At 40.2% G+C, this 15,788-nt stretch overlaps 1 protein-coding gene across 1 annotated transcript; it reads left to right on the forward strand.

The window, feature by feature from the left end:
- Positions 1–10,100: 10,100 nt before the first annotated feature.
- Positions 10,101–14,410, forward strand: LOC135202865 (uncharacterized). The gene is made up of 6 exons (XM_064232321.1): positions 10,101–10,417; positions 11,982–12,043; positions 12,638–12,747; positions 13,481–13,624; positions 14,049–14,153; positions 14,348–14,410. Exons 1-6 carry the CDS (start codon positions 10,344–10,346, stop codon positions 14,408–14,410), a joined length of 558 nt encoding a protein of 185 aa, XP_064088391.1. The 5' UTR covers positions 10,101–10,343.
- Positions 14,411–15,788: the final 1,378 nt, after the last annotated feature.

The following is a 15,788-nucleotide window of genomic DNA, read 5'->3' on the forward strand; positions in this document are numbered from 1 at the left end:
AGACGTCCCGGTACATCCGTCGGCTGTGACAAAGACCTGGGAGTGGGCTGTGGTCCTGTCCAGACATGCCTTCCTTGTCGTATCGGATCCACAAGCCGTTGTTCAGTCTGTAATTGAACTTATTACCGTCAAAAGGATAAAGTTTTTTCAGACAACCTTCGTGTGTATGGGAGAGGGAACCATTTAGCACTATGCCTAACTCACATGAATCCATTGATATAGGATGGAATTCAAAAGAGTCAGCTGTACAAACTTCCTTGCCGTATCGGATCCACAAGCCGTTGTTCAGTCTGTAATTGAACTTATTACCGTCAAAAGGATAAAGTTTTTTCAGACAACCTTCGTGTGTATGGGAGAGGGAACCGTTTAGCACTATGCCTAACTCACATGAATCCATTGATATAGGATGGAATTCAAAAGAGTCAGCTGTACAAACTTTATTATTCATGGCTTCTGAACAGTGAGTGAATTTATCTAAGTCTTTAATGATTGTATATGATTTCCTATCTGGGGAAATCAATACGTGTCCCGTCAAATTGGATATTACTGGACTTGAGTTATTCGTCATGAAAGTTGGGAACGGTGCTATTTTGTATGCTTGCCAGGCATCAGAAGAATCAAAGGGAATGGTTATCATGATTCTGTAATTTTCAACGCTTACCGATATTAAGCTATAATAAAACTCTATCTTATGGGCGTCTAACAAAGGAATATAACCTAGTTTCTCCCGTCCGTTCTCCAAAGTTAAAGTCAGATCTTTAATAGGCATAAGATGAGGGGATAAAACATCCTTTGTTGCTAGCGTAATAGCTTCTACAATAAAATGTGATATTTTGGTACGGATATGATCTATTTTCGAACTATAATAAGCTAACGTAGCCAGCAAGTGTTGTACTTCCATAATCTGATCGATATTACTAGAATGTTCGTTCACCAAACTCATTATTTGATTGATTGAGGATAACTGGCTACGCAGTTCGGACAAAGCTAATTCGGTTTTATGTTGCAAAAACTCAATTCTCTTATTTTGATCATTTATCTTAAGGCGATTTGAAATTCCTAAGCCTAAACTTGCAACAGATCCAAAGATGTTTAATCCAGCAAAGATAAGCGGGTTGCAACGTTCGAGATTATTGTGCTGCACAGACCACATCAGCAGGTCTCGAGCCAGATCTTCTGCCTCGGCGGTTTTATTCTGCAAGTCGTATGATAACATTTCCACGACGCTGATTGTTTGAGCTAGCGAACCCTCTGAGTCAGCATGAAAATGACGTTGGTGCATTTCATTTAACGAAACAGCAAACCTCAACAGGTCACTCTTTAGGTTAATGACGTCATCCTCAGGAAGAAAAATCGCCTGCATATCAACTTCTATGACTATATTGCTTGCGGTAATGAAAACGTCTTCTGTTCTTTCTACAATAGTGCCATAAGTAAAATCTAATTTTTTGTTTTAGCGCTCTTCCCACACGACAAAGATGTCTGAACGAACAATATCACTCCTAACAATAACAGATTCATTTTGGAAACCTGCAATGAGTAAAATATATGTAATAACTCATGTTAAAGAAAAATGTTTACATACAAACAAATATTAATATATATATAATATACCTATATTATTATATCTATATATATAGATATATATATATATATATATATATATATATATTTAAGTTATTATACAAGTTTCATAGATACAAAAATTTCCCTCACTTCCTTCTACCCTTCTTTTTAATTTCTGATGTGCGCCAATGGAACGATTCTCTTATCTGTGGGTTAGGATACGTTTTGAACTCTAAATCTATTGACCGTTAATATTTCTAAAATGTTAAACGGGCCTTCAAACTTAGGTGTCAGTTTGTAGTTTATTCCTTTGCGTACGTATACTTGTATGTATACCTTATCGCCCACGGCATATGTTTTGGTTGGCTTAGCTATTTTATCATGATTTCTTTTCATTATGATTTGTGATTCTTCTAGATTCTTACGAAGTATATTATGACGACTTATGCTTGCATCCATAACATCCTTTAGAGGATTTGATAAATTGGTTGTAGGCGTTAATACATGGAAAGGCGTTCTAGCTGGGGTACCGTACAGTGCCTCGTGCGGCGACATTTTAATAGATACATGATATGAGTGATTAAGAGTGCTTAGTACCGCAGGTATGGCAATGTCCCAGTTGGGGTCCATCCCCCCTAAGGTGACCCTTAAAATGTTTAAAACCTTACGATTTGCTCTTTCCACTAGCCCGTTAGACTCTGGGTGGTAGATCATGGTATTGATTTTCTTTATGCAAAGGAATTCACACAATGAGTTATGGAAGTGATTATTGAATTCTCCGCCAGAGTCGGATATTATCATGTGTGGAATTCCATGTTTACATATGTAGCACTCGTAAAACTTCCTAGCGCACTCGACTGCAGTTTTAGTTTTAAGCGCTATCAGTTCTGTATATCGAGTCAAGGCATCTATGATTACTAAGAGGTGCTTATTTCCTCTGTCTGACTCATAAAACCCTGTTAATAAATCTAAGTGTACTCTTTCAAAGGGTTGATTGGGCACGGGATAAGCCCCTAGGCTGACAGGTGTCTTCGTGTGCCCTTTGTGTTCTTGACAAGTGCGACAATTAGCTATGTGCTTTTTTATATCTGTAAGCATCGTATGCCAATAAAATAAGGATTTGGCTTTCTGTGACTTATTGAGAAACCCGGGTGACCATGCAAATGGATTTGCATGCAACCAATTTAAGACGGTGGGTATAAGTGAGATCGGTACCACCACCTGGTCGTTATTCAGCTGTGGTGTGTTGCGGGTTTTCCTCGTCACGGATCTACACAGGATATTATCTTTGATTATATAATTATGCTGCTTATACTTTATATATTCCTTTCCCTTAGGATTTCCATTTAAAGCGTTTATGATTTTTTCTAATTGCTGATCTTTTCTTTGTTCCGTCTGTAATAGTTCAGCACTCCAGCCCAGATCTTCCTGTTCAGATATAGTTTTAACAATAGGCATGGATGTTGATATATCTATTAATTCAGCTAATGGCTCCGTACAAGATGACGCGGGGTGCGTGATAATGCGTCAGCAATGAATTTTATTTGCTTTCCCAGGTAAATACCCGATCCTCGCGCAAAGTCTTGGATGATCATATGCCACCGAGTTCGTTTGGGGCTGTGACTAAAGCCTTTAAAGAAGTCGGTTAGGGGCTTATGATCAGTGAGAAACTTGACGGGATAACCGTATATTATGAACTTAAAATGCACTAGTGAATTAACAATAGCGAGCCCTTCCTTGTCTATTACTGCATATTTACTTTCGGAAGGTCTCAGTTTACGTGAGTAAAAAGCTATAGGGAAAAACTGTTTGTCATATTCCTGAAGCAATACCCCACCTACTCCTAGGTCTGAGGCGTCTGTTGCAATAAAGAATTCCTTATCGAAGTCAGGAAATTTTAAGATAGGGGAACTACACAGTTCATCTTTCAATGTATCAAATGCCTGTTGATGTGTCTCAGACCATATGAAATCTACGCCCTTCTTTATAAGATCGGTTAGGGGAGCGGCTATGATTGAGTAGTTGCGTATAAAACGCCTGTAGTACCCGCTACATCCTAGAAATTGCTGTATTCCCTTGACATTAGTAGGTATCGGAAAGTTACGGATAGCCGATACCTTATCGTGGACTACTTTAAGACCTTGACTAGACACCGTGAAACCTAAATAGACTAGTTCTGTTTTGAAAAATTCACTCTTACTTATCTTTACCCTTAGGTTATGCTGCCTTAGCCTTTGTAGCACTAGCTCTAATTTACGTAGATGTTCTTCTAAGGTATTAGAAAAGATTACAAGGTCGTCCATATAGGCATGTAGGATATCCCCTAACAAGTCTCCGAACACGAGGTTGATCATTCTAGTAAAAGTTATGGGAGCACAACGTAAACCAAAAGGCATACGCAAAAATTCATAATGTCCCCTGGCTGTGCTGGGCAGTGTATGGGATACTCTCCTTTTCCAACGGTATCTGGTGGAAACCCTTGAGTAAGTCCAAACTGGTAAAATATTTGTTCTGACCTAGTAAAGATAGAATATCGTCAGTACATGGCACTGGGAATCGGTCAGGGATCGTTTCCTCATTTAAGCGATGGAAGTCTACGCAGATACGCCAAGTTCGATCTTTTTTCGGTACAACTATTAACGGAAAATTATAAGGGCTGTTTGATTTCATAATGACCCCTTCCTTTAGCATTTTACCTACTTCCTCATTTATCTCATTCTGGAATTTCATAGGGAGTCTGTACGAAGGTACATAGATAACTTTCTGCTTGTCTTTTAACCTTATTTGGTGTTCTATGACATCCGTTTTTCCTAAGGATCCATCTGTAGTGGAGAAAACATCATGATATTCAGTTAAAAGATCAAGAAATTTCTGCTGAATTTCTTCTTCTTGAATGTCTTTATTGATTTTATTTTTTATAGATTGCAAAAGGGATTCATCCGCAACTGATTGAGCGTGATTGATCTCAGCTACGGTAAGAATGCAATGTTTATAAACTTCCACATCAAAGATATGTTGATTTTTGTGAATTACTAAAGTGGTATTCAAATGATTATAGACTTCGATGTTACATTGTTGTTGTGAGCCGACTGTATAAATGGCTTGTGTGACGGATAATCCATGAGTTTTCAGAGTGTCGGAAAGGATTAACATTTCAGATCCCGGCAAGGTTTTCTTTACACGCACTAATATGTTCGAAGTTACGTTCGGCTCGAGAGTTTGCGTGCAAGCTGATATTACAGGTGAGCGAGAATTCTGTTGGGTCGCATGGATGATTTCTTGAGTCATGAAACAAATGATTGGTTCTTCAACGTACGTTACTATTCTATTTGTTGTCTCCTTGTTATCTAAAACTGATTTTAAGGTGTTAGAAGACTTATAGAATTTTCCTTTGATATACACGCCGTGTTTTGCAGGGGCTAAGGTAATGTTTTGAGTGCCCATAGACGGGTATCCTATAATTACAGCGGGATACATATCAATGTTTTGTACAACGATAAAGGTATCAGAAAACATGCGCTTACCGACCCTGTACTGAACATGAGTTACTCCTACCATATTTAATTCATTATTTCCTATACCCGAGAGTCTTACTCCGGACTTCTCTATAGGGAAGTTCGAAAAAAGCAAATGATGAGTCCGCAAATCCATGATATTACGTGGACTACCAGAATAAAAAAATAATGTAAATGACTTGTGATCTAAATTTACTGCGTGTAAGGTTGGGCGTAACTCATCTTGACTTATAATTGCGTGAATTTGTTGCAAATCTACGGGAACCTGCACTGATTTTTTGGATTCGGCTGTGTGATTCATAGGAAAATCGATTGCCTCACAATGATCTGGTAAATGATTAAATTGATTATTTGATACAAAAGATGTTGATATGAATGACCCAACATCGTCCTCTCCCCCCCTGGAGCTTACTACGTGGTATGTGCTTTGCTTTGCACACTCGGAAAATTCGTCTGACCTTGCGAGTTCTGGCTAGACGGCCCAGGAACAGAGTTACTTGAAGCGTGAATTGTTTGTTTCTGCTGTTGAACAGCATTACTGTTCGCCTGCTTCTTTTTAAAGTACTGAGGACTCTTCTTTTTGTTTGCATTGGCAACTGTTTGCGTGTTTTTTGGGATTCTGCTGTTGATTCCGCGAGAAGCACCGATTATATGAATGAGTGGAACTGTTGTGAATTGAACAAAAACGCGTCCGACAGTCTGAAATCATGTGACCTGGTCTTTTACAGTTATAACAAATCATCCCTGCAGCTTGATTATTATTGACCACGTTTACTTGTTGTGGCTTATCCTCATTTTTTGCAAAAACTTGAGTAAACAAGGGATCAAGGTCAGTACATTTAGACATGTGTTTTTTGATCTGTTTATACACATCTAGTTCCGTACTGTTGGGCTGCAGTTTTTTGTCAAAACACCGCACTAAAGCTTCAGGCAACATGACTGTCATACACGTGAGATAAATCAAACGTATGAAATCTTTCACGGCGATATTGGATCTTGTAACCCACGTGGAGTTACTTAAATTAACCTGATATTCATTTAGCCGGTCGGCAATTACCGCCACCCGTTCTACAACATTAAGCTGAGTCATAGAGGCTTGATTAAGGATGTTCCTTAAAGCCAAGACTACATCTAAGGCTTCTTCACCGCCATATATAGCACGTAGCCTAACTTTGAAATCGTCCCATGTAACCGCCTCTTGGAAAGAGACTCCCCTCAGATATGCACTTGCGTCTCCTTTAGCAAAGTCTATGAAGCTTTTGGCTTCCTGTAATTGTACAGATGGGTCTGTGATGCATTTTGCATTTAAATGAGCGTCTACAGATGAGATCCATGACTCAATGTTTTGAGGCAGGAACCCATTGACCTGACCTTGAAAAGGGACTATTGCTGACCTAGCACTGACGAGAGTGACTACATTGGGGTTACCCAGTGCTGAAGAACCAGCCACAGTAGTTGCCATTTTAACTTTTACTTTTTTCTTATCACTACGATTTCTCACGATCCTATCAAAATATCTATAAGAGTACACACGACCACTACGTAAACGCATATGCAATATAAAGTAAAAATGTGTTGCAAATAATAGGAAAATCCCCCCAAAAAGATAATTTGATAAAGATATTTTCCGGAGAACTCCTGGAAGAAAAGCGATTAGCAACAACGAAAAAAAAAGAATCTGCGGGCGAGAACTCGTAGTTGAAGATTGGTTCCTGTAATGAATTCAAATTAAGATTGGATAACTCACCCCAGGAATACTGGACGATCGACTCTTGATGTACAACACTTCACTGAAAAAACCTGAATGGATAAAGAATGTACTTAGCTTTGGTATATATGCGGAAAGAATGTTGACGTTCCGATGACGTCACAACCTCTCTCTCTCTCTCTCTCTCGTCGCAGGAAGCCGTCGATGTCGTGATGACGTCACAGCTTCTCTCTCTCTCTCTCTCTCACGTTGCTTCCTCTTGACCTAATCTCTACGTCCTTGCCTGTGATCGCGCGTTGTTTTCTATGGTGGTTGCTTCCTTCCCGTTGATGTCCGATGCTGCTTCGCGTCTGGTTTTGATTCTTGGAGATATGTTCACTTAAACGTCGATGTTGATGCTCGACTTCGTCTCGATGAAGGACATATCTTCGTATTCATCGGATGTTTACAGTTGCATGTTGATTGAAGATCCCGTTTCCTCAGTTTATTATTGATTTATAGCTGGGATTCGATGATATATTTCTTCGGTAGACGTATATGGTTCTTGTGTATGTAGATTTGAGCTGCCACCATTTTCTTATCTCCCGCTTGTCCACTTAGTATAATGGTGTTAGACAGCGACAGATTGTATGTCTTTTCTTATGACTGTTATTCGTAAGCATTGTGGGTTCTACTTCTCTTCTCGTATACGTGATATCTAGTTGGTTCTTCTTTAGAATAAGGGAGATGACTCAAACGGATGATGTTTAAACTTAACAGCTTTATTTCTTAGCTCCATCACTAGAGTAGAGAGATAGTTTGGTTGGACAACCGATCCGTTGAGTAACTAGAAGAGAACTAACAATAGATGAGCATCGTGTCGATAGCGGAACACTAGCTATCTCAGCGATTTACATATAAAATGAATACGTAGTCGGCCGGCTCGGAAGTCATGAGTTTCTGCTGCGGGTTAACAGGTCAACCGCTTCCCACAGAAGGTGTTGTGAGCTGTTTACAAACTACGGAAAATGATAATATGTCCAAATGCAAACCAGGCTACTGCAAGCATTGCACAGCGTGGTCCAGTTTCACATGGTCACGTAGGACGCTCCTAATTCACCAATGACCCCTTAGGTCGTGGGTTCTATTTACAGATATGTAATTTATCTGTATTATTTAATGTAATTATTACATCTACAGCTGGAATTTCTAGCGAACGTCCTTCTCTGCCCTGGCCCAAATCATTCGAGATTCCAAACCTGTCGGAGCTCACAGGTAAGGAATTAGAGAGAGTTCTTTGTCAGGTAAGGGTCCTGAAGCATTACCTGAAAAGAACGAAGCAATTATGTGCCAATTCAGAGGGGCTTGAGTGTTTTGTCAGAAAGCCCTCTCTGCAAATATCAAAGAATGTGCTTTCCTTTTTCATTAAGAACCTTATAAGGGAAGCTCATTCAGAATATAGTGAGGCGGATCTCAAACTGTTGAAGGTCAAAGCACATGAAGTTAGAACAGTGACAACATCTGTAGCTTTCAGACAGATCAGGTCTTTACAGAGTATAATGGACACTACTTTCTGCAGAAGTAAGTCAGTGTTTGCCTCACACTATTTGAAACATGTGCAGACTCTTTACGAAGACTGTTGCACTTTGGGACCATTCGTAACAGCGAATGCAGTAGTGGGACAAGGAGCTACCCCTACAATCCCATAACCTAATACCTTTTTCCTTCCTTGGAACTGTTGAATTTTTATGGTTGTTTGTGGAGACTGGACGTAGGCTTCCACATCCATTGATTTTCAGTCAGGTGGTCATTTTGTTCCTTGGTAGCTCCCGGAACAAAGGTATTAGATGAGGTCCTGTCACATAGAGGTTATGCACCGGTTGACAGCTCCTTGAGGTCTTCATTCCCCTGGGTGGATCGCTGGATCTCTTAAGGAAACAGACATAATGAGGCACAAGATTATTAAAGTCAGCTTCCTTAAACAGGTACGAACCCATAAGTTTGTTTATTAACTCTTATGTCAATTCCAACGATGTTGGCTGTCTCTGACCCTCCACCAAAGGTGTCAATCAGCTATATATATATAACTACCAGGTAAGTTAGATGTTTAAAAATGATATTTTCATATTAAAATAAATTTTTGAACATACTTGCCCGGTATTTATATATATAATTTAATTCCCACCCTCCTCCCCTCTAGAGACTAGGGGCATGGAAGATCTGAGGAATAGTTGGAATGGTTCCAGGTACCTGGATAGAGGGCGCACAGGTGGTACACCTGACTACCCAATCGGCGATTGCCGCGAGTTTTGAATTCTGCCGTGACGTCACAGGGACTTAAGCTATATATATATAACTACCAGGCATATATGTTCAAAAATTTATTTTAATATGAAAATATCATTTTAACCTCGCTAAAATATTTTTGGTGGAACTTTCGCTCGTTATATCTATAGCTTCAACCTACACCGATGGGCTATATGGTAGCTACTACTAAACATGGCGGAAGCTCCTCGGGACGCCGTGTTCAGTACTAGCCCCTTAATTGGGGATCAGGGTATTATATATACATACACCCTATTGTATATTGTGTGGTAGACGAATTAGTCTTAGTACTAGTACCTCGGAGTAGGTGACGTGTAGATGAGCAGAAGTAGCACCAGATTTTTTTTTCCCCCCTTTGTGACTGATATTGCAAAAGTGCATTTAAGGATCGGTGTATAATAACGGTCTGACTGTACTACATCTGTATGTTTATTCATATCGCTGTAAGAACCATTCACTTGTATATACATAACCTTATTATGAAGATGAATATGAGAAAAAACGGTGCTACTTTAGTAGGCGGTCTACCTGCGTATTTCTACACCGTTTCGCCGTGTTTAGTACTAGCCCGTTGAGGGGGGTGGGGTCAAATGTCCCTAAAGAGCACCAAGGGTTGTTGTTTGAGATTAAGCTGGCCGTATGCCAGCCTCGGAGATAAAATGTGGTAAAATGCACTTTGGGACATTTGAACCCCGACGGGCTATAACCGCCTACTAAAGTACCACCCAAAAAACCAGACTCGGTGAAATACAACAGAATAGTTTTACTTTTCCATAGTTTTACTGTTCTCATTCTTTTCCTTTTGCTTCCATTGGCACGACAACACACACACACACACACAGAGCAGATTTTAACACCAGTCTTCACGCTATCATTAGTTCTAGACAGATACATAGTCACGTAGCCTTTGTAGGAGTATCCAATCTAGGAAAGTTATTATTTCTTTTCTCTTCATTTATTAACGGAAGACACATCTGTTGCAGCTGCCTCAACTTGACTTATACAACGGCAACCAAGTCCAGTACAGGTGGCACCGCCTCTGCTTTCGCTCCCCGTAACCGTCCACTCACTGCGCTGCTCTCGTTTCTTTTTCCCCGTTAGTTGTCGCCCCTCCGCCCGTGTTTTCCACCAACCTCGCCCTCGAGGGAGCAGAAGTAGAAGAAAGAACAGCAGTTTCCTCAACTCGCAAGTCTCGTCAGTCGTCAGCCAGCATTCGTCAGCGCTTTTCGAAGGAAGAAAATCGTCAGGAGATGTCGCGGTCGGCTGTCTTGAAGTCTGGGATAGGCGCATTGGCGTTGGTGGGGGTGGCGACCTTTGTGTTTTTGTAAGTTTGCGCCCGTGGTATTATATCTCTTGTGACTGTCTTCCTTTACGAGAGAGAGAGAGAGAGAGAGAGAGAGAGAGAGAGAAAGCACAAAAGTGTGTGCTTATTCAATACTTGTAAAATAAACTGACAATTTTTGAAAACGGTAATTCTCAGTTTCAGTTATAGGACGAAAAAGAATTATTACACTATATTAATTTGTAGGATATTTATATAATGATGCTGTTTTGGTCAATCAAAAGAAACATTAATACACAAAAGAGGAAACAGATGTCTTTGTTAAGAGCAAATTTTGTTACGATCTGTGGCTATTAAGATAAAAAAAAAACAATCACAAAGAAAGAATAGATAAAATTTTCACAAACGAGTACTGCATTAATCACTGTTTTTGAGTAGCCAGTATAAATTTGTAAATAATAGTACAGTTATTATGGTGTCAAAAAAAAAAAGCCTAGTACTGGCCACGGGCTCTTGCTTCTTAGCAGACCGTAATAAGCCTAGTGTTCAGTAACATGCGTATATGTATATTGATGAAAACTTGTTACTGTGCAATGTTCTGTTTGCAAAAGTGGGAGTCCTGGTAAGAGGAAGGATGAGTGCCATTGTAGAAATTGTGTCCATTCTGTGAAATAGCTATGAATCTGTACTGATGTACAGGGTGTCCATAAATTCCCAGTACCGTTACAAGTATTTGTTGCTCAGAATGGTACTGGGACTTTATGGACACCCTGTATATTTCTAATAGAAGATTTTAAAAAATAAAACCAGGTTATTTGAGGCCATGGTTAATCAAAGCAATAGTGGCGCGTTGGGTATTCATTTGGATAATGCAGTTTCCTTTTAGTATTTTTGTTGCTTATTAAGAATTGTCTTTTAGTTTTTGGCCTTCGAACCGTAATAATCTGTAAATTTACCTTAGAACTCCATACTACGACGGTAAGGGGTGGGGAGGGGGGAGACCCGATGGGAATGCGGGGTTTTGGTTTTGGGGGGTGGGTGGGGCCAGACTACGGGAGAATGATTTGCCCCAGATCGGGTTTTGACTCACGATTGATTATTGATAGAATGAAGTCCTATTTCAGGTCGTTTCCTTCTTATTGCTGGATTAGATTAAAACTTTGCCTTCATAACGGACGCAGTTATTGTTGAAACAAATAGAAATAGAAAAAAAATCTCATACTTTGATTACAATGTAAAGAAAAAAGAATTTTGCTCTTTTCTTGCATTAATGAATGACAATTTGGTGTTTAACTTTTTTATATTTTTATATATTTTTTTACATTACTATATCGTCATGTATCGTATCATGCGCCTTATGAACAAGTTTTGAAGTTTTGTTTCAAAAAACAACTTCAATGCAAACTTCCATAATTATTTTCTTGTATTAATGAATGACAATTTGGTGTTTAACCTTTTTTTTTCTTTTACACATTACCATATTTTCATGTATCGCCTTATGAACAAGTTTTGAAGTTTTGCTTCAAAAACCATAAACTTCCATAAACTTGACAGTTTCAATTAACATTACAAAGTTTTGTCATTAATTTTATCTACAAACTTTCAGCCAGCGACCTCTTCAAATAACATTGCTCAGCCCTTCACCTGAAGTCAACAAGGGATCGAGTGGTGAGTAGAATTCTTCTGCCGAAGGAGCTTGTGATGATTCCAGTTCAGTCCACGCAACTAAACCACTTAACTCTTTGAGCGCCTGTGACGTGGTCGGTTTAGTCTTGGCCTGCCACCTCGGTGGCCGCAAGTTCAATTCTCAGGCATTCCATTGAGGGGTTAATGTGTATTTCTGGTGATAGACGTTTACTCTCGACGTGGTTCGGAAGTCACTAAGTAAAGCCGTTGGTCCCGTTGCTGAATAACCACTGGTTCCATGCAACGTAAAAACACCGTACAAACAAACTGACTTTTTGCCTCATTAAGCCTAGAGACTCCTCATTTTCCAACGTTTGAATGTCAATACTGTACAAAGAGTTTTTGTTCTTGTTTTTCTGTGTGATTGTTGATATTGAATAGTTCACAACTTAACATTAGAGCCTAAAGAAGATTTGGAAGGGGAAGTAGTCCAGTACCTACAAGTCAGGACTGGGCCAGGTCTTGTAACTTGCCTCATTAGTTGTAAAAACCACCTTCCTGCCCAGATCAGAGGCTCGAGGAAAGGTGGCCATCGGTTTCTTCTATTGTTTTGATTTCGTCTTCTCCTCCTTTCAGATTCCAAACGAGAGAGTTCCCAGGTGAAACTTTGCCCAATGCCTGCTTATGTCAGCCCCGAAGCATTCCTGGCTTACGAAAAACAAAAGCAATACGAATGTAAGAAACTGGTAAGTCAGGGAGAGGTAAAAATCGGTCTCATGTTAAGGGGAAATGAAATGATCAACCCTATGCTCAGTGGCTGTCTTACTAGCAGGGGATGATGAGTCCAGAGAAAAACACAAGGCCATTGTTATTTCAACTTCACATTCCATCTTATTGTCGCCAGATAGTAACTTTATATAAGCCCTTTTTGTATTCAGGAATGTCAAAGAACAATTCTTTTCAGTAGTTCAAACCTTACTTCCATCTTCAGGCCGAATAGTATCACTGTACTTACTGTAAATGTTTCACCAAATATAGCTTTACGCCTCAGTGGCGTGATCGGTATGGTCTTGGCCTGCCACCTCGGTGGCCGCGAGTTCGAGTCTCGGGCATTCCATTGAGGTGTGAGAGATGTGTATTTCTGGTGATAAAAGTTCACTCTTGAGGTGGTTCGGAAGTCACGTACAGTCGTTGGTCCCGTTGCTGAATAACCACTGGTTCCATTCAACATAAAAACACCATACAAATGAACAAACAAACATATACAAGTGACTTGGAAATAATGACGGATGGAGTACATCTTAATCAATGCAAATCTTCCTTGAATTAGGCCTAGCCTTCCATCCTTACCCTATTGCTTATTCCCTGAGGTATCCCAGACTCGTACACAATTTGATCATATCAGAATGGCAATGGTTTGCGTCTCGTTTGTTGTTAATGTGAATGATCATTAATCCCTTTCTTTATTTGACTTTTCAGGAATACTTTGGAGTTGGTGACGGTAGCAAAGGTGTATGTAAAGACCCAGTCTTCAGTCTTGACAAAAATAATTGCAAAGTTCTCTCCTTCGGCATCAGTAAGGACTGGACGTTTGATGACGCCTTTGGAGTCTTTGGCTGCAAGGTAGGTGTGGGACAGGAGTTAGTCTGACGGAAAAAAGCGCCACTTTCTTGGTGCATCCTATTCCAAACTAGTCACCTTTCATATGGTAACATGTTACACCGAAGAGGCAAAACTTAATGACACTCTCAGGATTCTAGCGCCTCATAGGTGTGATCGGTATGGTCTTGGCCTGCCACCGAGGAGGCCCTGAGTTCGATTCTCTGGCATTCCAATGAGGGATTAGAGATGTATATTTCTGGTGATAGAAGTTCACTCTCGACGTGGTCCCGAAGTCACGTAAAGCCGTTGGTCCCGTTGCTGAATAACCGCTAGTTCCATGCAACGTAAAAACACCATACAAACAAACAAACAAATAAAACTTTCAAGATTCGTTCAGGAGTACGTACTATGTGTCAAGGGCCTTCTTCCTTTTGTCTTTGAACAGGTGTACAGTTTCGACCCAACAATTGGGAAAGAAGACCATCAACATGCACCAAATGTCCAGTTCTTCAACCTGGGCATTAGCAACAAGGCGGAAACTGCAAGAAAGGTAAAATATTGAGTGATGCAAGAAAATCTCGAATAAATTTTGAGTTCTCTAAGAATCTAAGAAAACAAATAGCAATTGATGTCTGTACAAGGCCACCGCTGGAGTTGTTAATGCACCCAAAAATCTCCTACATCATCTTTTAGTGGTTTCCTTTTAAAGTGACTCTAAACTGCTCCTCTGTTTTTCCTACCCAGCTCGACACATATGAAAACATCCTAAGAGACTCGCCTATTGGACTCCGTGATCGACTACCTTAAAATGGATGTTGAACTTTGCCGAGCTGATTCTTCTTTGATGATATTTTCAACAACACGCCACACCTGTTGACGAACATCAAGCAGATTGGCATGGAAACGCATTATGGTACGAACATTTTTATATTTTTGTTTCACTGCAGATTTTCCTATGAATGAAAGCTATGTTGGCGATGGAAATGCTCTTACTGATTGACATTTAATCATGAAAGGTTATTATATAATGTGGGGTGTAATATTTTCTTCATGAAACTGCTTTGTCCTATATCGAGTATCCTACGGCACTAGCTGGAACGGCCACTGAATCTTGGTAAACAAAGTAGTTGAAGTGGTCGAGATTGGTGGAGTGAGAGGTGGGTTGCCTATGCTCTCATCAGCATGCTAGTTCATACTTCCCCTGCCATGGCAGGGATCAGATGTCTCTTTGGTGTTCCTCATTATGCTGTAGTTTCTTTGATGATACTTTTATAACCTTGTTCTTTGTACCTGTTGCTTTGCCTTGTGCATTGTGACTTGGTTTTTGTTAGTTTTTAACAGCCCTTATGGCCCTGTGAAGATTCTGACAGCTCGTAACTGTTTCATGTGCACTTCTTCGGTAGACCCAAAAAAACATACTGTTTTGTATTTCCTGTAGAGGATGCTGTCGTGCCATTCCTTGTGATTAGTGTCTATGGTGGCCATCAACTTCCCTGTGGGTGAAGTGTGGCAAGAAGAGGAGGAAGTCTAGAAACAGTTTGCCTGGTTTTTTGGAGGGTATCTCTCCAAGAGAAGTGATGCCAAGTCCTTTTAGAACCTTCTTGCTTCTGCGACAGTCACTCAACCCCTAATCTCTGCTTCTCCCCATCTGGAAGTGACAAGTCACTCATGTACTAACCTGCTGATCCCTCACCTGATGATGAAGCCAAGGACTGATCATACTTTGGTTAGTCTGTTGCTGGCTGCTTTCTTATACTCCTAAAGTTTGGGAAGAAAGACACTGATCACAAATCACCATGTCTATCTCTGCTCGCGGCAGAAACCCTCCTCCCCTCTTCAGCCACTGGATTTATGGCAACCAAGTACAGTTCAGTGTCTAAGGTAACTCTCCATTTGTATAGGAAGCAGATGTTTTGATGTCTATTCCCTTGCCTCAACCAGTGGCCAGGTTACAGGTATACGAGATGAATAAAGAGTTTGATAAGTCAGCGAAGAGGAAGAGATGTTATCATTGTTCTTTTTTCCTCTTTCCTTCTCATCTTTGTTGTCCTCCATTTCATGAACCTGTCTTCCTCCTCCTTCTCGGAATCTTCCTAATGATAGGAAAGAAGAAGAATCCAAGCCCTTAGGAAGTGGTTAGGAGGACTTCCTACCTATCGCTCCTGTTTCTTCTCTGCAGAGCAGG

The sequence above is a fragment of the Macrobrachium nipponense genome, chromosome 33, assembly GCF_015104395.2.
Source record: "Macrobrachium nipponense isolate FS-2020 chromosome 33, ASM1510439v2, whole genome shotgun sequence".
Classification (NCBI taxonomy): Eukaryota; Metazoa; Arthropoda; class Malacostraca; order Decapoda; family Palaemonidae; genus Macrobrachium; species Macrobrachium nipponense.

Excerpts from the sequence above, each read along its gene's own strand:
- LOC135202865 (XM_064232321.1), top strand. The coding sequence starts at position 10,344 with ATGTCGCGGTCGGCTGTCTTGAAGTCTGGGATAGGCGCATTGGCGTTG. Across the intron at positions 10,418-11,981 it reads GTGGCGACCTTTGTGTTTTT|CCAGCGACCTCTTCAAATAA; the intron begins GTAAGTTTGCGC and ends ACAAACTTTCAG. Across the intron at positions 14,154-14,347 it reads AGGCGGAAACTGCAAGAAAG|CTCGACACATATGAAAACAT; the intron begins GTAAAATATTGA and ends TTTCCTACCCAG.